This window comes from Doryrhamphus excisus, linkage group LG10 (genome assembly GCF_037039965.1).
Source record: "Doryrhamphus excisus strain RoL-2023G ecotype Guam linkage group LG10, RoL_Dexc_Guam_v1.1, whole genome shotgun sequence".
Taxonomy (NCBI): Eukaryota; Metazoa; Chordata; class Actinopteri; order Syngnathiformes; family Syngnathidae; genus Doryrhamphus; species Doryrhamphus excisus.
Genome location: NC_136366.1, coordinates 1,628,054 through 1,653,412, shown reverse-complemented (window position 1 = coordinate 1,653,412; position 25,359 = coordinate 1,628,054). Strand labels below are relative to the sequence as shown.

Here is a 25,359-nt window from a genome sequence, read left to right as displayed (position 1 = left end):
TCAGCAAAGCTTCTCAAAATCTTGGAAAGGTTTCTCAGGATCTCACAATAGCTTCACAGGATCTCGCAAAGGTTTCTCAGGATCTCAGGATAGCCACTCAGGATGTCACAAATGTTTCTGAGGGTCTCGCAAAAATTTCTCAGGATTTTGCAAAATCTTCTTAGGACCTTGCAAAAGTTTCTCAAGATGCTAAAAAGTTTCTCAAGATCTCTGAAAAGTTTCTCAGGATCACAAGATAGCCACTCAGAATGTTTCTCAGGGTCTCACAAAAATTTCTCAGGATTTTGCAAAAGCTTCTCAGGACCTCGCAAAAGCTTCTCAAGATTGTTGAAAAGTTTCTCAAGCTCTCTGAAAAGTTTCCCAGGGTCTCGCAAAAATATTTTACAATCTCGTTTTTTAGTTTTTCAGGATCTCAGCAAAGCTTCTCAGAATCTTGCAAAGGTTTCTCAGGATCTCACAATAGCTTCACAGGATCTCGTATTTATATATTTTTATAAACACAAACACCCAAAAAAACAAACAAAAAAATAAAAAATAAAAAATAAAAAATAAAAAATAAAAAATAAAAAATAAAAAATAAAAAATAAAAAATAAAAAATAAAAAATAAAAAATAAAAAATAAAAAATAAAAAATAACCCAAACACCTGCTATACTCGTGAAACACATACAATATTTTATAATGAAGCTCGGCACATGTTTTATATAGATATGTATTTTTTTTTAATAAAACTGGACTTGTGAATGGCGTATAGAAGGGTTTAGATTCTGTTCCACAGATGGCGCTAATGCACACCAAAGCTGCTTGCCAACCGCCAATAAACAACAGAAGAAGAAAAACACCACAAAGAAGAACTCACCCTGACAATTTTCCGGTTTTCTGGTAACAAGATACCTCAATCTCCTCAATCCGATTATAAATTCATTCAGATTGGCACTTTTCTTTCGGAATGAGGTATATACAAAAGGTTAGATTCTTTCCGTTTGAGCAAATAACCCGAATGGAATTGGAATATTTGCGTCCATGTAAACGTGTCTATTGTATGTGAATGAGAACAATGCAAGCTGTTTACAGGGTAAATAAGATGACTGGCCCCCATACCTTCCAAAAAACTCATATAAAACTAAAGTGTCTCCATGTGAAAGTTACACAAGCACGACTTTAAGTATGTGCAAAAATTGGGAGCAGTCGTGACCTTTGGCCTATTGAGAACATATCAGGCTGCCCCATTGAGGCGGTGATGTCACCCCGAGTGCAGAACTGGCAGTGCTGGAGGAGAAGGACTTAAAAAAAGAACTGCCTAGAAGAATAATTATACGAGCGAGGGAGTGAATCAGGAAATAGCTTTTGGTTTGGGAAAGTCAAGAGTTCGAGGGAGGACTGCCCGGTGTTAAGTGAAAACAGAATTTGAAGAAAGAAAGAATGCAAATAAAGCCAAAATGCACAAGCCCCTTTCTTGAAAATGGGTGGCAGTGGTCAGCAAGGAGAGTACCCGTTCCCTTTTCCATCCACCCTTCTACGTTTTCTTCTTTGCTTTCTCATTCCGTGTGTAGTTGCTTGGCAAGCGTCGCCTCTTTCCTCACACGTTTTAATGGGTATCTTCCCAATCACTTTTTATAGCAGGAAATTTCTGCACACCACATTGCGTGAGCTGAGTTGAAGGAGCGCTCCATTCTTAGCTTGGTGCTGTTGAGTGCCAGGGTGTGTGTATATGTGTGTGTATGTGTGTGTTAGAAACGAGGGAGTTGAACCGGAGTGGCATTGGTGTCAGTTTGTGTTACAAAAGTTACAAACCCCTCAGCACCCCTTTCTCTTGTCTTTTGTTCATAGATGTGATTATTCATAGAATAATCTCACGACTCCAACTTCCTCACCTCGCAATGTCCTCCACGTCTTCTACTTAGTTTGACCGTCACCTGGACTTTTCTTCTTTGGTTTCCGAGCCTCGAGGTTTAATTGCAATAATATTTGCTGTTCTCCACTTCCTCCCTGGAACTATTCTCTCTTAACAACAACCATTATTTTTAGCCACTGTGCACAGTTCTGTCATTTCCTGTTCTTGGATGGTGGTACTTAGACTGAGACTTAAACACACTCCATGCCCCTCTGAAGTACAGTGTGTTCTTAAAATGTTCTTTCTTGACGAGACAACCACGTGGGAATGATTTTAGATGATGCCAAAGTTATCTGAAACCTGAAAAAAAAAAAAAATGGCATGGCTCCGAACGCTGTGTTTAAGAAGGCGTTCTAACACTGGCGGTTTGTGATGTCACAGAGTGCCAGGCTTCCTTATATGGGCGTGTTATCTGGCTGTCGGTCAGATACGCTGTCTGCTCTGCTTTTCTGTTTATGGCGTTAGCAATGTTCATTCATTCATTTTTCTACCGCTTCTCCTCATGAAGGTCGAGGGGTGCTGGAGCCTATCCCAGCTGTCTTTGGGCAAATTACAAGCTCAATGAGTCACCTGGTGGGGCCACGGTGGTACTGCAGGTGGGCCATGAGAGGTCATTAAAAATATGATAAATTTTTGCAAATATTATTGTTTTTATTTGGTAATTATTTTTATTGTAAAATATTTATTTCACAATTAAAAATATTTATAAGCCTAAATAATAACCTACTGAATAATAATAATAATAATAATAATAAATGCAGCATTTTGTTTATGTACTGTGGGTCATGAGAGGTCATTAAAAATATGATTAATTTTTGCAAATATTATTGTTTTTATTTTTTAATTATTTTTATTGTAAAACATTTATTTCACAATTAAAAATATTTATAAGCCTAAATAATAACCTACTGAATAATAATAATAATAATCATAATAATAATAATAATAATAATAATAATAATAATAATAATAATAATAATAATAAACGCAGCATTTTGTTTATGTACTGTGGGCCATGAGAGGTCATTAAAAAATGATTAATTTTTGCAAAATTATTGTTTTTATTTTTTTATTATTTTTATTGTAAATTATATATTTCACAATTAAAAATATTTATAAGCCTAAATAATAACCTACTGAATAATAATAATAATAATAATAATAATAATAATAATAATAATAATAATAATAATAATAAACGCAGCATTTTGTTTATGTACTGTGGGCCATGAGAGGTCATTAAAAATATGATTAATTTTTGCAAATATTATTGTTTTTATTTTTTTATTATTTTTATTGTAAAATATTTATTTCACAATTAAAAATATTTATAAGGCTAAATAATAACCTACTGAATAATAATAATAATAATAATAATAATAATAATAATAATAATAATAATAATAATAATAATAATAATAATAATAATAATAATAATAATAATAATAATAATAATAATAATAATAATAATAATAATAAACGCAGCATTTTGTCTATGTACTGTGGGCCGTTGACATTTTTTAGATTTTCAATTGGGCCCTGAGTTGCTAGTTTGGGAACCCCTGCGTTCAATCATTTGAGCAATGTAATCCCACAGACCGTGGAGGTGTGGAGGTACAATTCTTTACAGTAAAGACCTCCCATGCAGGCGAAATATGGCCAGGAGACTATACAGATCTCTCTACAAATATACATTTAACGTGGACCAGAATGTCTGCGTGCATTCAAGCGGTCTGGTAGACGGCAGGGCAGGATCTCCAGGTTGGGAGGTGATCTGGCAGAAGATTGAATAAAATGCAACGTGGCAACATTTAGCCACAAGTGGGCTCTTTTAAATGATTTTACGAAGTCAGAAGTTCTATACATTTCCCTAGTATTTGTTAGCGTTGCCTTTAGACTGTATGACTTGGGTCAAGTGTGTTGGGTATCCCTCCACAAGCTTCTCAGAATGCTTCGCTTGAATCCTGGCCCGGTTCTCCAAATCCTGAGTCAGATCTGCACACGCCTTTTCAAACCTGCCCACACATTGTCATGGCGTCGTCGTCCATTTGGAAGACCCATTTGCTGCCAAGCTTCAACTTCCTGGCCGGTCGAGATGTTACGTCAATATTTCCACACAATGTTTTTACCCATGATGCCATCTGTTTTACCAAGCGCACCAGTTCCTCCTGCAGCAAAACATGGAAGGTATATTAAATGCAAAATAAAAGGCTGCTGCAGTAATTGACGACAGTGACAATTAAGGTTTCATACAAGCGCAAATCTGTCTTCCTGTTGCTATGAATGCTTTGAATTCTTAGTTGTACCTCATAACTTATGATATATACAATAATAATAATAATAATCCATTGCCGATTTATGATTTAAATTTCACTCTCACTGTGTTTCAAAATAAATTATCTCTGCTTGGTGGTTCACGACCGCCCATTATTAGTAAATAAAAAATAAAAAATAAAAAATAAAAAATAAAAAATAAAAAATAAAAAATAAAAAATAAAAAATAAAAAATAAAAAATAAAAAATAAAAAATAAAAAATAAAAAATAAAAAATAAAAAATAAAAAATAAAAAATAAAAAATAAAAAATAAAAAATAAAAAATAAAAAATAAAAAATAGAAAATAGAAAATAAAAAATAAAAAATAAAAAATAAAAAATTCATTTTCTACCGCTTTTTCCTCACAAGGGTCGCGGGGGGTGCTGGAGCCTATCCCAGCTGTCTTCGGGCGAGAGGCGGGGTACACCCTGGACTGGTCGCCAGCCAATCACAGGGCACATATAGACAAACAACCATTCACACTCACATTCATACGTATGGACAATTTGGAGTCACCAATTAACCTAGCATGTTTTTGGAATGTGGGAGGAAACCGGAGTACCCGGAGAAAACCCAAGCATGCACGAGGAGAACATGCAAACATGGCCGAGGGTGGGAATTGAACCCTGGTCTCCTAGCTGTGAGGTCTGCGCGCTAACCACGAGACTGCCGTGCCGCCCAACATAAAAAATTAAAAATTAAAAATTAAAAATTAAAAATTAAAAATTAAAAATTAAAAATTAAAAATTAAAAATTAAAAATTAAAAATTAAAAATTAAAAATTAAAAATTAAAAATTAAAAACAAATAAATAATGAATAAATAATAATTATTGGCCTCATCTAAGCATTTCAAGCATAAAAATGTTATGTCTTATGTCTTACTATATTGGGTAATATGAATGTGACTTTAGGGGTGTTATTTCGCATGGAGAGCTCTAATAATGTTTTGTTTGTCTGTTTGTTTCTTTCCGCTTTTTCCTAATTATGGATCTTTTGATTTGCAAAATGTTAAAAAGTTTATTTTTGAAGGTTGTAAACTGTTTTTTATGCCCCCTAGCATTGTGGCAGATGAGCTATAAAGGGATCAAGACGCCACGGCGAGGGTTGGCGTAGTCGTTGTCGATGCCTTAAGAGGCATCTTGTTCCCCACAATGAGGAATTCACTTCACTATTGTTCTTCTAATTTTCAAAAAATGTTTTTCGCAATCGTATATCCAACTGTCCAAACTTGTTTGATGCAGCCTTGTTACAAGATTTGAAAAAAAAAATTTAAGATCACAAGATGCAGATGTCCTTGAGCGTATTAGCCAACAATCAGAAGTAGAGTTGCTCAATGACCACTGATTGTTGTTTTGGGGAGTCGGAAAAAAATATCCGCTTCACTACTGCCAAATGTAGTCACAATATGCGGCATCCATATAGCGACCACACATGTTTTATGATGAGCGCTTCATGGCCACATGACATCATTCAGTACATCATTCAGTACATCCAGAATGTCTGGCAAAAGGGAAGTGTGGGCAATACCCGCATCGTAAATAAACAAGCCAGGCACATGCATGACAGCAATAAAAGTACTGAGCTGCATGTGTGGTCATTACCAGGCAATGCTCGACGCCTGGAGATGGTGGACTCGGGATTAACACCCAGACTCACAGGAAATGTGTCAAAAATGAGACATGTTAAAGTGAACTAGATAAAGTCAATTCAGTTCGAAATTGAGTGTGAATGCCGAAGCTGAACTAGAAATATGTTGGAATCTATTCACCAACTGTGGATAGAACCAGCAACCACCGAGTGAGCAGAATGTTAAACATTGAAACTGTTTGGTCACAGAAAATATGGACTTGAACGATGAATGAATGAAGAAAATATAGCTGGAATAGGTGCAGATTCTGGAAGATCTAGAAAGTCTACAACTCAATACAAAGGGCCAAAAATGAGCATAGTCCCTTTTAACAGTGCAGCTTCATACTGTAACTTAATGCAAATACAGTGGAACCTCAGTTAGCAAGGTTTCTTTTGGTTAATGTCAAAAATGTACACCCAACATTTTGCACCCAACTGCTAGCATAAAATACATTAAAAAACCCTAACTTCTATGAAATGTAAAATTAAAAAATTAAAGTTAAGTTGAAACTGTTTGGTCACAGAAAATATGGACTTGAACGATGAATGAATGAAAAAAATATAGCTGGAATAGGTGCAGATTCTGGAAGATCTAGAAAGTCCACAACTCAATACAAAGGGCCAAAAATGAGCATAGTCCCTTTTAACAGTGCAGCTTAATACTGTAACTTAATGCAAATACAGTGGAACCTCAGTTAGCAAGGTTTTTTAAAATTAAAATTAAAATTAAAATTAAAATTAAAATTAAAATTAAAATTAAAATTAAAATTAAAATTAAAATTAAAATTAAAATTAAAATTAAAATTAAAATTAAAATTAAAATTAAAAAAAATGTTTTTAATTTAAAAATCAAAAATTAAAAATTAAAAATTAAAAATTAAAAATTAAAAATTAAAAATTAAAAATTAAAAATTAAAAATTAAAAATTAAAAATTAAAAATTAAAAATTAAAAATTAAAAATTAAAAATTAAAAATTAAAAATTTTAATAATAATAACAAACTTGAACTATATTAGGAAAGCAGGAAGTGAACAAATGTAACAGTTACTGATTGTAAAAGTACCAAATGGAGGGGTCGGATTTAATAGGCTGTGCTTCTTCCTACTCCTTTTGGACATGTGGAACTGGGAACTGATTATGGGATGCACTCAATTGTAATCTGATGCATGTTCAAATGAAATAAAACCATTACCATTACCATTACCATTACCATTACCATTACCATTACCATTACCATTACCATTACCATTACCATTACCATTACCATTACCATACGGATGCATGAAAGGGTGGATGTTGTAAGAGGACGTAGTCGAGGGATATATTGATTTTCCAACTATCCACAAATGAATTGTGTCTCGGTGAAATAATGACTGGAAGTCAAGTCAAAGGGAACCCGAGATGGGCTGATGTGATTCAACTCTCCCCCTGCTTCCACAGAAGGGACTTTGGATGAAAATTGAAATAACTCTTCTCTTTGTGGTCATCTTTGGCCGAATCCCACTTGAGAAATAAAACCGCAGCTTCTCTTGAACGTCTCTAATACGCCAACTGCCAACTTCCACCAGGACACAGTTTTTTACGGTGTCGTTTACGGTTTAGAAAAGTAACCGCTGTACAATAAAACGGAATGAAATGAAAAGGAAAATACTCACGCTTTGATGATGCGTGACAAACATGTTTCATATAAAGGAGACGGGGATGACTTCACACATCACACTTTTCACTCCTTCTAATGTAAGTGTGAGATGAAGTAAATTGTTGTTAAAATGAGACATGCCCTTATTTTTGATGATGCAATTCAAATGTCCAAAAGTTTTCAGTCATCTAAAAGTAAAATGAGTGAGAATAAAAGTACTTTTATGCATTAATTATGGCATAAAAGTGTTGAGGTTATCAGTGATACATGTGAATCACATTGGTCTAGGTTAGCAAAGTTATTAAGGGGGGGGGGCAAAAACACGTACACACGCTCGTACACGCGCACAGGCACATACTTAAATATTATTGTAAATGAAACCTCTGATATTAAAATCCGTCTGGCTGTCGTGACCCAGTCAGAAAAAAAAATGGCCAACATGTTAACAACCTACAGTGGCTGATGAACAGGAAGTCCTGGCCAGCGAACAAGATGTCCACGCCATCCTGGAGTGACAGCGGCAATGACCAATCATACAACCCAAAGACAAAAAACAGCAAAAAGAAACATTTTTACCAAAACAAACGTCTTAGCGGTGTAGATGGGAAAAGAGAGTTGATCACTGAGTTGATTTTAGCGTCAAGCGGCCAAACTTGCCCAAGCAGGTACGTAACAGCACCTTACCAAACTCACACTTGGCCAAGTTTCGGGTGAGGGTCATGTCGCTTCGGTTCAAAAAAAGTTTCAGAAAAAAGTTTGGGATGGCTCTGAACGCTCTGTTTCAGAGGGCGTTCTAACAATGGCGCTTTGTGATGTCACAGAGTGCCAGGCTTCCTTATATGGGCGTGCGCTGTAGGCCAGATACTCTGCTCTGCTTTTTTGTTTATGGCGTTAGCAATGTTCATTCATTCATTTTCTACCGCTTATCCTCACGAGGGTCACAAGGGTCCTCACGGTGCTGGAGCCTATCCCAGCTGTCTTCAGGCGAGAGGCGGGGTACACCCTGGACTGGTGACTGTTCCCACTCACATTCATACCTATGGACAATTTGGAGTCGCTAATTCACCTAGCATGTTTTTGGATCGAAACCGGAGTACCCGGAGAAAACCCACACATGCAAGGGGAGAACATGCAAACTCCACACAGAGATGGCCGAGGGTGGAATCAAACTTGGGTCTCCTACCTGTGTGGCCAAACCACTCCACCAACATGCGATCATGGCTTCGGCTCGTTCATTCATTCATTTTCTACTGCTTTTCCTCACGAGGGAGCCTATCCCAGCTGTCTTCAGGCGACAGGCGGGGTACACCCTGGACTGGTGGCCAGCCAATCACAGGGCACATATAGACAAACAACCATTCACACTCACATTCATACCTATGGACAATGTGGAGTCGCTAATTAACCTAGCATGTTTTTGGAATGTGGGAGCCGAGTACCCATGCATGCACGGGGAGAACATGCAAACTCCACACAGACATGGCTGAGGGTGGAATCAAACTTGGGTCTCCGAGCTGCGTGGCCTTCACACTAACCACTCGACCAACGTGCAGTCATGGCTTCGGTTCATATATGCTGTAAATGTTATCTGTATTATCACACGTTTCTAAAGTTTTACTGACTTAGGTTGAATAAGCAAAAAAATCAGCAGGTCATGAATGCCGAATCATGACTAAGCAGTTATCCATCAGTCACATCACAAAATGTGGAAACAATGAAGCTCTGTAAATACTTTCCGGATGCGTTGCGTTATTCAATCATCTGATAAAAAATACTAAAACTCCAAATACGAACACACCCAATTGAGGACAACTGCTTTAAACTACTGACCTGGGCCAAGCCTTGCAGTGCCAGCCCCCCCATACATCCCAGAACTAGACCACAATACAAATTTGAAGATGACTGCCTGGCCTCCTCCATGTTGGGGCAGCAGTCACCACAGAGGGCACGGCTCCAGCTCCGAGACCCATAGCCGCTCCACCGCAAGGCCTCCAACTCGACTGGGAATGACGGATTAAATATAATGCTTGCACGTCAGGTCTGCAACTCCAGAGAGGGAGTGAGGAGGAAGGAATTTGTCAGAGCTCCATAAACACATGCGTGGATTCAGATCCGGGTGCCGGGGCTCAGAGTGAAGAGAACTTTGAAGAGAACTTTCCTGGGGCTGGCTTGAGGGTGAGCGTAAGCAGGGCTGCTGGGCGGACTGAGGGTTTAGGCAAAGGCCAGTCAAGCGCTTCGATGTCATGGTAATGGTAATGGTAATGGTAATGGTAATGGTAATGGTAATGGTAATGGTAATGGTTTTATTTCATTTGAACATGCATGAGATTACAATTGAGTGCATCCCATAATCAGTTCACAGTTCCACATGTCGAAAAGGAGTAGGAAGAAGCAAAGCTTATTAAATCCTACCCCTCCATCTGGTACTTTTACTATCAGTAACTGTTACATTTGTTCACTTCCTGCTTTCTTAATATAGTTTAAGTTTTTTTTATTATTTTTTTAATTTAAAATTTAAAATTTAAAATTTAAAATTTAAAATTTAAAATTTAAAATTTAAAATTTAAAATTTAAAATTTAAAATTTAATTAAATTTTTTTTTAAAATTTAATTAAATTTTTTTTTAAAATTTAATTAAATTTTTTTTTTTAAATTTAAATTTTTTTTAATTTATTTTTTCATTTATTTTTTTGTCACGTACCGAAGTACGAGGTGATATGAAGATGTCGGTGAGACAGGAACTTGCAATCTGAACTGGGTATTTGGAGAATAAAATACACTAGTTGAAATGAGCCAGTGAGTAAGAAAAGAACTAGGTGGAACGGTGCAAAAACTGTATGACGGACCACTTCCAGGGGTCCAGATTGAGAAGCTGCGAGCTGAACTTGACTTATTTTGCCTCATTTCCGTGGAGCTGGCGGATGAAGAGAAGGGTTTGAGGGAGGCAGTTTTAGGAGGGATAACTGACTGTCAAGACTTTTTATTTGAAACAGATCCCAAATGTTCCTTGGCCGACAGATGTTGAACAGGTGGGAGGTCTCAGTGCGGAGGCGGTAAAGCTTTAACTGAATGAGGAACCTTCTGGACGGACCGCCTTGGGCCCTCTTGGACACCACAAAACTGACATGATGAGATTATGTCTGGGTGCCCTTTTTTTTTTGGAGGAGTTTAAGTATCTTGGGGTCGGACGGCTGGATGCGGCGTCTTCATTAATCGGTCCGGTGAAGAATGAAAAGATCTCAATTTACCGATCAATCTATATTGCTAACCTCACCTATGCTCCTAAGTTTTGAGGTTTTGAGTAGTGACCAAAAGGACAAGATGGTGGTCCAAGGGTTCAGAGATCAGTTTTAGTTTGGCGTGGTGGTTTCATACGACCGCAACAGTAGGCTTTGTTAGGGATCATCGTGCCTGTTGGGAAGTTATTCAAACCTGCAATAAAAGCCTGTTGTTCTGGCGATCTAGCCTGGTGCTTGTGTGTCTCACCTAACATTACCGAGAATACTACATTGAATGCGCCCTCTGAATGCTTTATATTTGGATTTCACTTCATTTAGTCATGTTTATGGTTAGCACGCAGGGCCCACAGCTAGATGACCCAAATTCAATTCCACTTGGGTTTTTGGGGACTCCAAAAACATGTTAAAAAAAAATTGCTGGTAGGGAATCAGGAACTCCAACCACTTGTGCCTGATGGAATTGTAGGAATTGTAAACAAACGTAGCCTTCCCTTACACTCAAGAAACATTTCCTGGGAGACATTGCTAACGCAGGGTGTACGGCGGTCTAGTGGTTAGCACGCAGACCTCACAGCCAGGAGACCTGAGTTCAATTCCATGTTCTCCCCATGAGTTTTCTCCGTGTATTCCGGTTTCCTCCCACATTCCAAAAACATGCTAGGTTAATTAGCGACTCCAAATTGTCCATAGGTATGAATGTGAGTGTGAATGGTTGTTTGTTTATACGTACCATAATAATATAATAATCTACCATATTCAAGTGAATTAGATGTTTTTTTCTGTTTACAGATAAAACTAAATTATTTTGTACATTTGCAGGGCTGTGAATGTTGAATTGCAAATATTCCGGGATCCATTATAATTCAGTTTTCTATTATTTCCAAAGCTTCTTACCGCAAACAAAATGAAGCAGACCAGCGTCTAGGAAAGGATTGTTTGACCTTAAAGAGTTTAGCCTTAATTAAGCAAATATAATTCAGCAATGAAGCGTGAATAAAATGTTCTTGATGAGCACGTCCCTGTGCATTCATGTCAAGGCCAGCTGGAGGTCAACGCTCACAAGGCTGTGCACCACAGACTTGGAGGCTCTCCAACGCTGGGAAAAGCAGCAGCAGTGTCTTGTTGCTCTTCCTCCCTGTTGTCTCCTTTTCAAACAAGAGGGCTGCGGTGTGCTGATAAGACTCAAGGAGCCACGTGGTGAGGATGTATTCCGGCTCGCGGCAAGAAAAAGTGCGACGGAAATAAAGTCAGCTTGTTTGCATTGCATCATGTTTAATGCCTGCGCTTCATCCCAAACTCACATTTGGTCACATTTAGGGTGAGGGACATGTCGCTTAGATTCAAAAAAGTTTCTGAAAAAAAGTTTAGGGTGGCTCTAAACGCTCTGTTTCAGAGGGCGTTCTAACACTGGCGATTTGTGATGTCACAGAGTGCCAGGCTTCCTTATATGGGCGTGCGCTGTCTGCTTGTCTGTTTATGGTGTTAGCAATGTTCATTCATGCGTTTTCTACCGCTTATCCTCACAAGGGTCGTGTGCAGGGGGGGGGGTGCTGGAGCCTATCCCAGCTGTCTTGGGGGGAGAGGCGGGGTACACCCTGGACTGGTTGCCAGCCAATCACACATATAGACAAACAACCATTCACACTCACATTCATACCTATGGACAATTTGGAGTCGCTAATTAACCTAGCATGTTTTTGGAAAGTGGGAGGAAAGCGGACTACCCGGAGAAAATCCACAGGGACAACATGGAATTGAACTCAGATCTCCTAGCTGTGAGGTCTGTGCGCTAACCACTCATCCACCGTGCAGCCTGTGTTAGCAATGTCTCAAGAACCCGGAGAAAACTGACACAGAGATGGCCGAGGGTGGAATCGAACTAGGGTCTCCTGGCTGACGTTGACGAGTCCCTTACAGTGCAGACACGGACACTGCGAGCCGAGGACACAACTCCACACATGCATCCTCATGACGCCAAGACAAAGCTCTTCTTTGTTTGTTGTGTTTGGCTGGGAAACAAGACCTCTTTATTTGTTCAACAAAAAAAAAAAAAAATTGGAACATTTTGTGATTTTTGCTCGCTGACAACACAAGCGGTGATGACGCAACAAAGCATGGTGGGGGAGGGGCTGTGACATTTTTCTTTTTCCTGCATTGACCGCCTTAATTATGACAATAATGCTAAAACAACATTTGTGTTATGCTACCATCTTATGTATCATATTACCGATGTTTCCATTCTGCCATCACTTCTTCACTTCATCTGGATGAAGCTATTCGCTAATTCAGCACAATGGGGACGGGAATTTTTGAACTGTCAAAAAAAAAAAAAAATTAAGTGAGGCGCCTCCCTTGACCGTACATCACTGACAACTGCTGAGGAGGCCAACTATAGAATAAAGAAGCTAAAAAATATTTGACATTAAGGTGGGGGGCTGAAACAAACGCAGAATGCCAAACGCCAAAATGTTCACAAATGTAAAAAAAAAAAAAATTCCGTTCCAGCGTAAAGTGAGATGACAAAAAGTCTTGGCTTTAAGAAGCTTATCTAGCCCAGCCTGATAGTCCTCACATTCGACGTGCGTTTTGATGCCGCTGCCAAAAACGATATTTATTGCAGGCCAATGTGCCGAGCACAGATAGAGCCGTGTGTACTGTTGCTGGGGGTGGCGGTGGGGGGGGGGGGGGGGGGTTACTTACTTACTCAGGGAGATGAAATCCGGTGGGCTTGGTCTACTGAAGGCACACAAGCCGCAGGTTTATAACGGGGTCTTGCCAAAGAGTCCCACATGATCCAGATGTGATGATTTTGCAGCATAATAGTCCACATTGGAGAGTCCGCATGACCTCCCAGGAAGCCTCCCACCCTTTACCCTCCCGGGCGTGCATCAATTATTCATAATCCTTGGGTAGCTAACTTGAAACTGATAACCCACATGCTATTTATACTTCATTTCAACTGCGGCGTTGCAGGCTGCTCGCGCTGCCTGTTTGTATGGCTGCTTCTGGCCACGGTCGGGAAGTCTTGGGATGGCTGGACAGGAGGCTTAAGTACTGTCTGCAGTCCCTCAAAGACTGGAAAGAGGGCGGAATGTGGAGGATTCACACCAAATTCTGCAAAACCATGCTTCAATAAACAAAACAAAAAAATCAGAAAATGACCTGCTCGGAACTATCCAACAAAAGGTATGGTTCCCCGTCATTGATTAATTTTTAGCATGGAGAATTGGCCCAATATTTCTGTTCATATTGACATTTTGGTTGTACACTGCACATCCCTGCACATGCATGATGAAGCATTCACAACCCTGCCAATTTGTGGATTGCTGACTAAAAACAAAAATACTCTATTTTCCAGCTGAAACAGCTAACTCGCAATAAATCTGTAATAAAGTATAAATACCTGATAAGAACAGCATCCATCAGGGTCATTTGTGGCCTGGGGCAAGCTCTGAAAATTTAAATGGAAAAATCAGCAGTAATTCTACGAGAAAAAGTCAAAATATTGACAGAAAAAAAGTTGTGATCTTACAAAAAAAAAAAAAGTCAAAATTTTACAGGAATGAAATACAAAATAAAAAATAAATATACATTTAAAAAATTGTATCATTTTTGTAACATAAACTCGAAATATTAAAGGAGACGTTTTCAAAGTGGTAATATTATGAAAAGCAAACAAACAGTGAACAAAGCATGAGATTAAAAAGTTATATTATGAAAATTAAGTCATAAAATAATGTGAAAAATGTTGAAAAGAAGCTTTACAAGTACAACAAAAAAAAATTTTAAATGAAAAAAACAATTTGAGAAAACGAGAAATAAAAAACGAGAATAAAATGTAAATAATAAGAGAAAAAAGTTATGAGGAAAAATAATGAGTAAATAGTGAGTAGATATACACACTATTGTTCTCTGAAAAATGTCACGATGCTTTTTTTTATCTTGAACACATACACACAGCCTAGTCGAAGAACATATCTCCAACTTCGATATTTCATCTTGAGCACATAAACACATGGCCTATTGGAAGATTTTACAGGAATTTTAAAAAATTGTATCATTTTAGTAACATTAAGTTGAAATATTAAAGGAGATATTTTCAAAGTGGTAATATTATTAAAAAGCAAACAAACAGTGAACAAAGCATGAGATTAAAAAGTTATATTATGAAAATTAAGTCATAAAATAATGTGAAAAAAGCCGAAAAGAAGCTTTACAAGTACAAGAAAAATGTTTTTAAAATGAAAAAAACTATTTTACGAGAATAAAATGTAAATAATAAGAGAAAAAAATTGTTATGAGGAAAAATAATGAGAGTAAATATACACACTGAAAAATGTCACAATGCTTTTTTTTTATCTTGAAGACATACACACAGCCTAGTCGAAGGACGTATCTCCAACTTCGATATTTCATCTTGAGCACATAAACACATGGCCTATTGCAAGAACATGAGGGGAGACAGCTGTTACTCGTGTTGCGTTTAGAGGCCAACCTGAAAATCTGTATTAGGAACAACACCCAACACCTAATATGGAGCAAAGTGGAGGATATAGTAGAAAGGGGAATATGCAAATGAGGAGGGAATGCTCATGGCTTCTTGGGGCGTCTGCTAGTGACAGCTGACATCCCTCCAGTGGACCGGGATTCCAATTGAAGACTCTTAGCATTATTTCAACAGCTGATGTTCAGTGTTCGGTCCTATGGACCGAGGGGGTTTTAACTATGACGTGATCATCACATTTATTCATATGACGGGTCAGCGTGGTCGACAGTTAACACTTTTATTGGAATATTAAGACAGTGAAGCAGAAGCCAAGCACCAAGAGTGACAGCTACACTTGTGTCGCATCATATGGTTCTTCCAAATGAACAGGTCACATTGAAATATGAAATATGAATATGATTCTACCATTTACACACGCTCCAAATCATACCTGACTGAAAGCAGAAGAAAATGAAATGTGAATATGGTGGTGATGACACATCCGTGGCGGCTGGAGTCCCAGATTTGAAAGGGATTGGAGTCAAGTCAGTCTAGGTGACACACGGTGGTACCGGTGGTACCAGTGGTACGGCGCCGGGAAAACCGTTAGTTGCTAGCATTGTCCGGTCCGGCACTCACATCCACACAAACCAATACAAATATTAAAGTGACATATCGCAAATGTTACACCAGCCTCCACTGCATATTAGGGAGATGGAACTATACATACAGCATTTATACCATATATAGACTGTACCTATGGGAAACCTATTTTTTTTGTATTTCACAAAATATATATATTTTTTTCACAAAAAAATATAAAAAATGTTGATGTTGTGGCGTCGGTTTAAACTTCCCAAGTAGGAACATTTAAAATCGGGTCACTTGCGTTTTTATCGGAACCGGTGCTTCAGGCATCACTGTCCTAATACTCACCGGCTGCACTGTATAACAAATACACAATTAAAGTGCCGTTCGTTTAACAAAAAAAACAAACTTTGTGGTCTGAATGGGTTTCTTTTCCTAGCTCACAGTACCCAGAGACGTAATTAATTAGACTTAAATAACAATTTGGAGCTCTGTCGTAACTAAAAAAAAAACATTCAAATGGCAATGGAAGCCTATTAGCAACCACTGCTAATTAACTTATGCTCAGCAGTAGCATACCAGGAAGACAATATTTCTGACAAACATGCTTTTTGAGGGGAAAAATGATATTGTCATATACATATACTCAATAACCGGGTAGTGATAAAAAGCAATAAATTGGTTTGTAAATTTGGAGCAATTTTTCCCATGAAATGAAGTCCAACCAAGTCAAGTTGTGTTGTTATGATGATAGAGTGTTGGCTTGAGAAGAGTGAATGTTTAGAACTGCATGTTACGATTATTAATTTAGTCGATTAATCGGTTAGGCCGTAGACCAGGGGTGTCCAAAGTGCGGCACCAGTCAGAATTTCACAAGCAATTGTCATTTTAGTAAAGTTAGTTTGGGAGAACATGTTACATTGGTATAAAGTCAAAATAACACATTTGGACACCCCTTCCTTAGACAGACCAAATCAATATGAACTAATCACAAACACTTAGTGATTAGGTCCGCAGTATATCATAAAAGAGGCAAATATCACTGTTTTCCAAAGTCAAAATTGATATGTGCAAATATCTTGTTTTACCTAAAATAGAGAGCGCTGTAAGAAAAGCATGTGAACACTTAAGGTAACTGATAGGGGATTTTACGACTTCAGTCACAAAACGGAAAATAAAATCATTAATTTACAAATTAATCTTTGTTGTGATGTTTGTTGTATTTGTAGGTATTAACATAGCTTTATTATTCTGGTCAGTTACGTTAAAGGGCTACTATTATAACACTACTTATACCGTAGCTACGGTCATGGATAATCTTGCTAAAAGTTAACATGGGTACACTCTTGATCATCATGTCTTCTCATCAGGTTCAGTTTTGTGGGTCAAAAGCAGAGTTCGGGGCTTTCAAAACAAACAAAAAAAACCCCACTGATATATGCTACAGAAAAGCTGGTATTGGACCCTCAAAGTCTTTCCTCTCCACCCAGCAAGTGTAACTGAAGATAGCGATACATACAAGCTTATAAACTCATCGGAAATCGCAGGTCATTTACTCAATATGACAATTTAACTCGTGGTGTCATCTTGGATAAAAAAAAGTCATCACACAACAACTTAACACTCAAAAGGTAGATAATCAATACAAAATTATTTTTTTATTCTAAACTTGTATTGGTACTGGTAAGTTACTGTGTGATGACTTTAGTGTTCTCACTGTTCAGTACATCAAGTAATGACCTGTGTTTTCCGATGGATGGCTTATAGCTTGTGACTGGCTCCTGCCAAAGAAAGGGCTACCGTTTCCTTCACCGAGTCGTCAGCGGTACAGTATTTAAAAGATGATTAGTATCTCTGAAGTAACAGATGTCACAAGATTAAAACATGGCCATAAATTGGCCGCACCGCTGTATAACACGCAGGGTTCAAGTTCAAAAAGCAGCGGCTTATAGACCAGGAATTACGCTAGTTGTTATTTTAATCAGATGTGATGGCATCAGAATGGCCTGTGGTGAAGCACCATTTGCTCAAAGTTTATATCACTAAAAGTAGATCAAACAGTTAATCACAAAAGGCACATAAGTTACACTAGAATTGCTATGATGTCTGAAGTGACATCAGCACCACTGTGTTCTGAAATCTACTGTACTTCCGAATGCCTGCAGTGCACTGTACGGGTTAGCTTGGCTTTATGGCATTTCGCATTGAATGTTCTTGTAACCTTTCTGAGAATTTTCCCCTTTCCCTGTCTAAAATATTCCAAATGCCATTACCACATTTCGGTAGACCAGGTGTTTTTACAAAGCTCAACACGTAAACCGCAAAATTATTTTAAAACAACAGCATGATTCAAGTTCGAAGCTGAATTTCACCTTGGAAGAAACCAATACAAAAAGAATAAAGTTGACAAGTTCGCCTTACAAAGTAGGACACAATAAGCTGGTTTATTATTTTTCATTCACCATCACTGTTTATGGAGAAACAAGTGTTGTTAATAATTCATCTATAATCCTTTAAAAAGCACAATTTCCCTGATCTGCTTTTCCTAACTCCATGGACCCTCTCAGAATCCTTCCCCATCTCTAGTTTAGCTAACGCTCATGTGCAAAGAGATGGCAAAGAATGTGGCTTATGTAGCTTTATCCATGAGACAAGCCTGGACTGCAATACACCAGTAGGACTTCCCGATGCTTTCATAGCACACCTTAAAACCCTCTTGGGAAGGCGCTCCACTGTGTGTTTTGACAAGAATAACAATTGAGTGCATAAAAGTGACCTGTACAAAGTAGCTACAGTATGTGGGTTTAAATAGCTATTTGAACTGACTGGGATGGAGAGGGAGGCATGCATGCAGGTCTACAGGCAGGGTGATGTTTTGGGATCAGGCAGACATTTAGGGCAAAGCGGGTGGTAACCGACACAAAACATGGATATTTGTGCCACTCCTCCCAGCCCTCATCTAAAATATATATATATATATTTATATACTGTATATATTCATTTTTATATATCGCTGGACGTGCTTGCCAGGCAGCACTACACAGAATATAATCATATGCTTTTCAGTAAGTAATAATTATAAAGATTAGAATGAATCTTGTATATGCTGTTACATTTTAATTCCAACCTCTACTGGAAAGAGATGAAATCAGTCCGTCCATCTGTACTGCCGCTAATGAACCCTCGATAAAGTTCTGTAATCTTTCTCCGTACTTTTTTACAGGCAATGGACAAAGAACCTCATTTGACCTTTAGGGGTGGCTCCCTTTCCAGCCAGCGAACTCGTACTTTCTGTTTATAGTGATACTCCTTGAGGAAGTCCTGCAAAGCGGGGGGCAGCGGCAGGGAGCCTATCCCGTCATAAGTGGTCCAGCGGCAGATGGCTGCTCGTGCAAGGTGCTGCAGGTTAAAGGGAAAGGTCCGGTGGAGAGGAGCTGTAAGCAAAGGTTCAAAGAACATACAGGCGCTTGGATCCTTGTAGTGCTCCAGCAGTCCGGTGACAGTGGAAGAGTGAAAAACACAAGGGTCGTGCGCATCAAAACTGAAGTTGTGGTTCCACTGCTCAATGCGGGCGTGCAGCGAGCGGTTGTAACGGCGGAAGCTGACAGAGAAAAGGTAGTCCTCCTGGGCTGAGTCCCGTAGCAGGAAGGTGCCCTCCGGACGTCCATCCAGCAGCGACTCAGCCTCGTAGCGGTCCATGACGCCCCAGTAGCAGGGCAGGGCTGTGATCTGCAATAAATCTGGCACCAGGCAATGGATGTAGTCTATTTGGGTGTGAACCTTCCAGGGCCCGGGTTGCTGTCTGTTCAGGTGACCTTCCCCAGATGCATGCCTTTGTTTGGGTCTCCTGGCCTGTAGACAGAGGGTTGTTGAGTCCTCCTCCGAATCCGTGTCCTGAGCTGAAGCAGCAGCGCCTATCACTTGCCCGCATGCCCCCGATGTTGAGGTGCCCAGAGAGCTACCGGTCCCTGATGCTCGGCCATCACCAGATGCCTCCCCGATGCCGGGAGCCATCTTTGGTCCCAGTTTGTAGACAGACGATCCCGGCGCAGCAGCCTCAAGGGTGTGGATCTGTGCATTTGGTGGTGGGTCCACACCTTCCTCAATGCTAAGTCGGCGGCGTTCACGCAGACGTTCCTCCTCGTCTTCCGGAGAAGGGTGGGCCGGTTCAAAGGATTCCAACAGGGCGGTGGAGGAATGTGGGCTGACTGGTGCTGTGTGTTGCTTGATCAAGTGCCACTTGTGGGCAAGGTCTGACCCCGGTGGGAAGGGGCAGGTCTCCAGCATAAGCTCTGTAAGGTGAATCTTCCGCTTGGAAGTAACAGAGTTCTTTGAAGAACGTCTGTGAGCAGGCAGTGGTAAGCAAAGGCCTACGGTGTCACTTAGTCGCTGGCGTAATGACCGACCGTTCAAACTGCGTCCTCCTGACAAAGAGTCGCTGATCTCCTGGATGGAACAGGCACCGCACCGTCGGTCTCTACGATTACCACTTCCTCTCAAGCGCCCAGACCGCCTGTCTACCTCTAAAGAACTTTGAGTTTTTGTGGAACATGAATGTTTTTTCTTGCCCCCCCATGGAGCATGACGTGAATACGAGTCTCTGCGAGCCAGGGGGGCAACTCCTGATCCCGAGCCCACATCCTCGGATTCCTTGTCGATAGTGATCTCTACTATCTGAGGCGTGTCTGAGACACAGTTGTGGTGACGACGTCCTGCTGTGACCATTGGCACTGGAAGAAGGCTACTTGATGAACTGGAGAATTCCGATGCTTGAGCCGCACCTGACCCACTCCCATGGCTGAGATCCAACACGCAGTGGACGGCATCCGCCTCGCTCCTGTCTTCAGTGGATCCCGAACTGTTGTTGTGAAAGAGAGTTTGGCATTTGCTTTTCAGGTTGCTCCACATATTGCCGTATTTGTTTTAACAAGAGCCCCGGGGACCTGTGAAAAATGGGGAAAAATGGGTTAAAACGACAAATACACTCCAGTGGTGGTAGAGTTTGGGGTGTTGGCATGGTAGTTAGGAGTTGCCAGGCAGACATACAGGGACACAAGGCCGCAGCTATAAATGACCCAGGATCTGCTCACAACTGATCTGCTGGTATGTACTGTATTACAGAGCTCGTCTAGACCTGACCAAAACCTTCCTTGAAACAGCAGCAGGCGGACATGAGCAAATGCTCTCTTCTTGCAGATATTCAGGTGAATTCAAAGCTCAAACATTCCTTCCTTGCTTTGTGCTCTGTGGCTTATATTTGTGCAGGCACAAAAAGGGGCCTTTCCCCAAATGTGGGAGTAGAACATATCCAAAACGTGTTAGAGGTTCCCATAGCAAAAGACATGGTGCCAGTATAAGGTAGAAAAGACTGGGTTCAATATATAGACAATTAGGAGTTGCAACCACTGACGACCGTGCAGCCAACCAAAACATAATCCCTGCAAAGAGTGGCCCATAAGAGAAACTAGAGTCAGAAGAAACACTAACATGCCACAGGGCATCCCTCAAGCCAGATGTTGTAGACAGCCTTGTGTTCTTTGCAACAAAAAAAAAACTTGCAAATGAATGGGACTTCAACATGACAGAAAGAAAACTGACTGCAACGATTTAAGACTGACATTACCTCTACCTCTCTGATTACAAGGGATCATATGAGAGTCTCATGATTTTGTTATTCAGTTATGCTAATAATGTTTCATTTTGTTTGCACGACTGTTTTTTTCAATAGACATAGAGCTTGCAAATAAAATTATTTGTGTTTGTGTTTTTGGATGGGATAAATCTTTTCAAGCTTTATTTTACAGAATTTAAAAAAATGGAATTTTTGCTCATAATTCATTCTTCTTAGTTCAAGACGATAGGAAAAACTAATGGGGTTCAGCAAAATAAGGGATCAACATCTTTGTTTGCAAAGAACCTGTTAATTTTCAAATTACATTTGAAAGCGAGGTCCGATATCTGCATATCGTTTTTCAGCCAAAAAAAAGCCAATGTCGGATGTCCCTAAAATTAACCTATTGTTACATTTTTGTAGTTTTCACAAAAAAAATCAAGTTCAATTGAAAAAAAATCTAGATTTTATTTTGGGCCAAAATCATGCAGCCTCAAGTTACAGCATAGGAAACCTGTCCAACCATCTAAATACTTTTTTTTTTAACATTATTAGAGCCCGTAAACTATTAGCAAGATTGAATTTTATCTTTTCCTGTTTAAATTTATCCCAAGCGCGTTCTTTCAGCGCATGCTCAGATATGACGTAATACGCAGCTCGAGACGCTCTTCAGTTTTAAAAATGGAGGCGAGCAATCAGCAGTGGACTGTTGCAGAAAGTTTGTTTTGGATCTAAACTAAATTTCAAGGATGGACGGACGAAAAACTCGCAATACGGAGTTATTCCAACAAGTGAAAGAAAAACTCTGCAAAGCCGGTATCACCTAATGTTGATGTTTACGCTTTACTGCCCACGCCCCATTGACGATTCTGTTTGATTATAGCGGTGCATGTAGACAGGAGATTGGAATATTGCTTTCCATGTATACCATTGTTTTCTGAAAGGTCATTCGGAAAGAGAAAAACTCATGTAAACATGGCTATTGTCTTTGAGTGAGTCTACTGAATGAATTATATTTGTATGTATTTCAGTTCATTAAGCCATTTCTATGGCTGGAAATGCTTAATTTAGCCAAAAGGGCTAAACATAATAAACTCAACATATTCAAAACAGCAATGATATAGTAATTAATACATTTCAAATAAACTGATTGAGTGAAGCTGCAAAATTCAAGCGTGAAGTGATGAGTGCACTGGCGCTTCAAATCAAATCAACATTGACAGCGCGGTCTGTCAACTCTCAAAATCACTACATCATTTATCAAGAACATTTTCAGTGAATATAGATTTTTTTTTTTCATACACACGTTCATGCAGAAATGCAGCAGCTCTGTGTAACAAAACTAGGCTAATTCTACTTTCTGGCAGGCCAACACACCCATTCTCCTGGGATCAAACTGATCCCTGAGACGGCGCTAAGTATGTCACTGTAATCAATAAATCAATCGTGTGATGAATAAAAAGGAACTCTATTATTTTGCTGGCTTCAATAAATTTACATGTGCATGCATGTTTGTTTTCTTCCCCTCTCTCTCTCTCTTTCTCTACCAAACAGGATGACAAGAAGTCTCGCTTTGTGCCTTTGCTGCAACACCTGGGTGCGTTGGTTCCATAGCGTATTGAACGGAGTGAGTGAACCCTCCTGTTAGTCATTCAGTCTTTTTGTCCTATTGGGTGGAGTCGGGGCTGCTAGCAAAAGTGCTGCAGTCTGCAAATGAGCAAATGCAAATATGAATGAATGAAGACACAAAAGTGATGGTTTGTACAGCAAACGCCACAGCCCCAGTGTGAGAATATTGCGCTTTTACTGAGCATTAAGAAGGTGAGCCCATGAACACCTACTAGCCGATATGTCGAATTTGTGGGAAAGTAGTGGCAACGAAGAAGTTGAATACGACACAACGCTGAAGTCGATTCAATTTAAGGTGGTATTAATGTAAGTAATATGCAATGCAACTGTTTGTCCACTGAGTCGACACTTTAGGCTTTCTGGACCGGATTAATTGGATTCATATGATCCCTAATGGGAAAATTGATTCGGTGAGCCTCCGTTTCGGCTCGGAATCAGACATGAAGTCATTTCAGACAAGAATTAATGACTCCAAATAAGGTTCTGCAGTATATATTTATTTAAAGTTTCTTATTAACTTGTTGTGGGAAGCTAAAATCCCAAAGCATGTCAATTGTGTCATTAATAACAATAACATAAACCAGGTATGTGAATGTAACATTCTTAAATCAATTAATTATTGTTGTAATATGTTTTTATTTCGGCATAACCTCTTCCCCTTTTTCCTGTTCCCAGTCAAGTTAGCCCCCTTGCTAGTATTCGCCGATCCACGACATTGTTTAACATATACAAAAGTATACTTATTCGGCCAGACGAACCCCAAAACGCCGTTAAAATATTTAAAAACAGATATTACAATATATTTGCGGTAAGTTGGAGACCGAGATGGGGAAAATAATGTCCAAAGATGCTAACCGTTAGCATTCCACAGACTACTTTCTGGCCGTGGAGCTAGCCTTTAGCTAGCGGCGCAGCTAGCGAGCTTAGCGTGTTAGCTTGAGTTGTAAAATCCGGACAAAATTGTACACGAATGATCGAAACAAAACCGTGCGGCCGCGACTGTGTGGATAAATAAGATAACGCTGGTTGTGTAGTGACGTGTTTCTCCAAGTGTGTCTTACCCTTGTGCCGTTTTGAGAGCCCTATTCAACAGCCCTCTTTGTCTGCAAAAAATGGCTATTGAAAGCGAGCAGGCATAGATCCTTTTGGCTTGACCACGGTGTCGACGAAGGCGAAGAAGGTCCGATAATACTTGAAGGTGTCATGCCGAGTTCTTAAAAACATTTGGTAGTTACCGCTCTAATTATTTAAACAGCTAAATAAAACTAAAGCAACTAACTCCGGTTCTTCAGAGGCGATCTTCTCCGCCGAGCTAGCGGGAGTCTCCAGCAGCCAATATGACGGCGCTCTCAGACCTCCGAGAGCCGGGGAGAGCTGCGATCGCTTTGGCAGCGCGACTGACGGCGTGTCGGTCCAATGGAGAACACGGAAATCATTTCCACTTCCGACTGGGAACGCGGATAGGGAAAGACCCCGAGTCGTCTCCCGCTGATGGGCGTCCCATGCCACCAATGAACACGAAGCCGTGGATGGACTCGATCGTGGAAACGTGGAGTGTTGCAATGATGCTCGTGGAGACCTGAGCAAAATGCAGGGACGATGACGTCACCCAGGTAAGACAATCTACTCAAAACGCATAATGCTTACAAAACTTGCAACATATCTTGTCTGTGCACGGATTACTTAATATACAGTTGAAATGTTTGGAAAATTAAAAAAAGAAAAATGTATACTAATCATGCGCCTTTTTATCTATGATATATCACAAAGGTGAGATTAATTGTTTTGAATTTTTTGCCATGAAAAAGTGCATGTTTGTCACACCTCAATGCAGATCATCAAACAAACTTAAATATTAGTCAATGACAACACAACTGAACACATAACTCAGTGGAAAAGGTTATAAAGCAATTTCTAAAGCTCTGGGACTCCAGCAAACCACAGGGAGAGCCATTAACCACAAATGGCGACAACATGGAACACAAACAAAATTACAGCAAGCAAAATTACCCCAACAGCGCAGCAACACCTCATGCAAGAGGTCACAAAAGACCCCACAACAACATTGAAAGAACTATAGGCCTCAATTAGATAGTAAAATACCAGGGGGAAAATACACAAATAATATATTTTTATATATTTGCTATATAACTAACATTTGAACAGGATCAATAAAAAATCAGATCATTATTATTGCTTTATTGGATATTATATAATTAATTTTACGACATATAGAGCTGGTGCAATAGACCAATTAATTATCACCGTCACTTCCCCACTGATTTGAAATCCTATGGAGTTGGCTTACTTTTCGAATGGGATGACAGAT

The 25,359-nt window shown here is 39.5% G+C and overlaps 1 protein-coding gene across 1 annotated transcript; it reads right to left on the bottom strand.

Moving 5' to 3' along the window:
- Positions 1 to 18,215: 18,215 nt before the first annotated feature.
- On the bottom strand, positions 18,216 to 24,592 carry socs5b (suppressor of cytokine signaling 5b). Its single transcript, XM_058064444.2, has 2 exons — positions 24,092 to 24,592; positions 18,216 to 20,733 (listed from the first exon to the last, which is right to left on the bottom strand). Exon 2 carries the CDS (start codon positions 20,696 to 20,698, stop codon positions 19,031 to 19,033), a length of 1,668 nt encoding a protein of 555 aa, XP_057920427.2. The 5' UTR covers positions 20,699 to 20,733; positions 24,092 to 24,592; the 3' UTR covers positions 18,216 to 19,030.
- Positions 24,593 to 25,359: the final 767 nt, after the last annotated feature.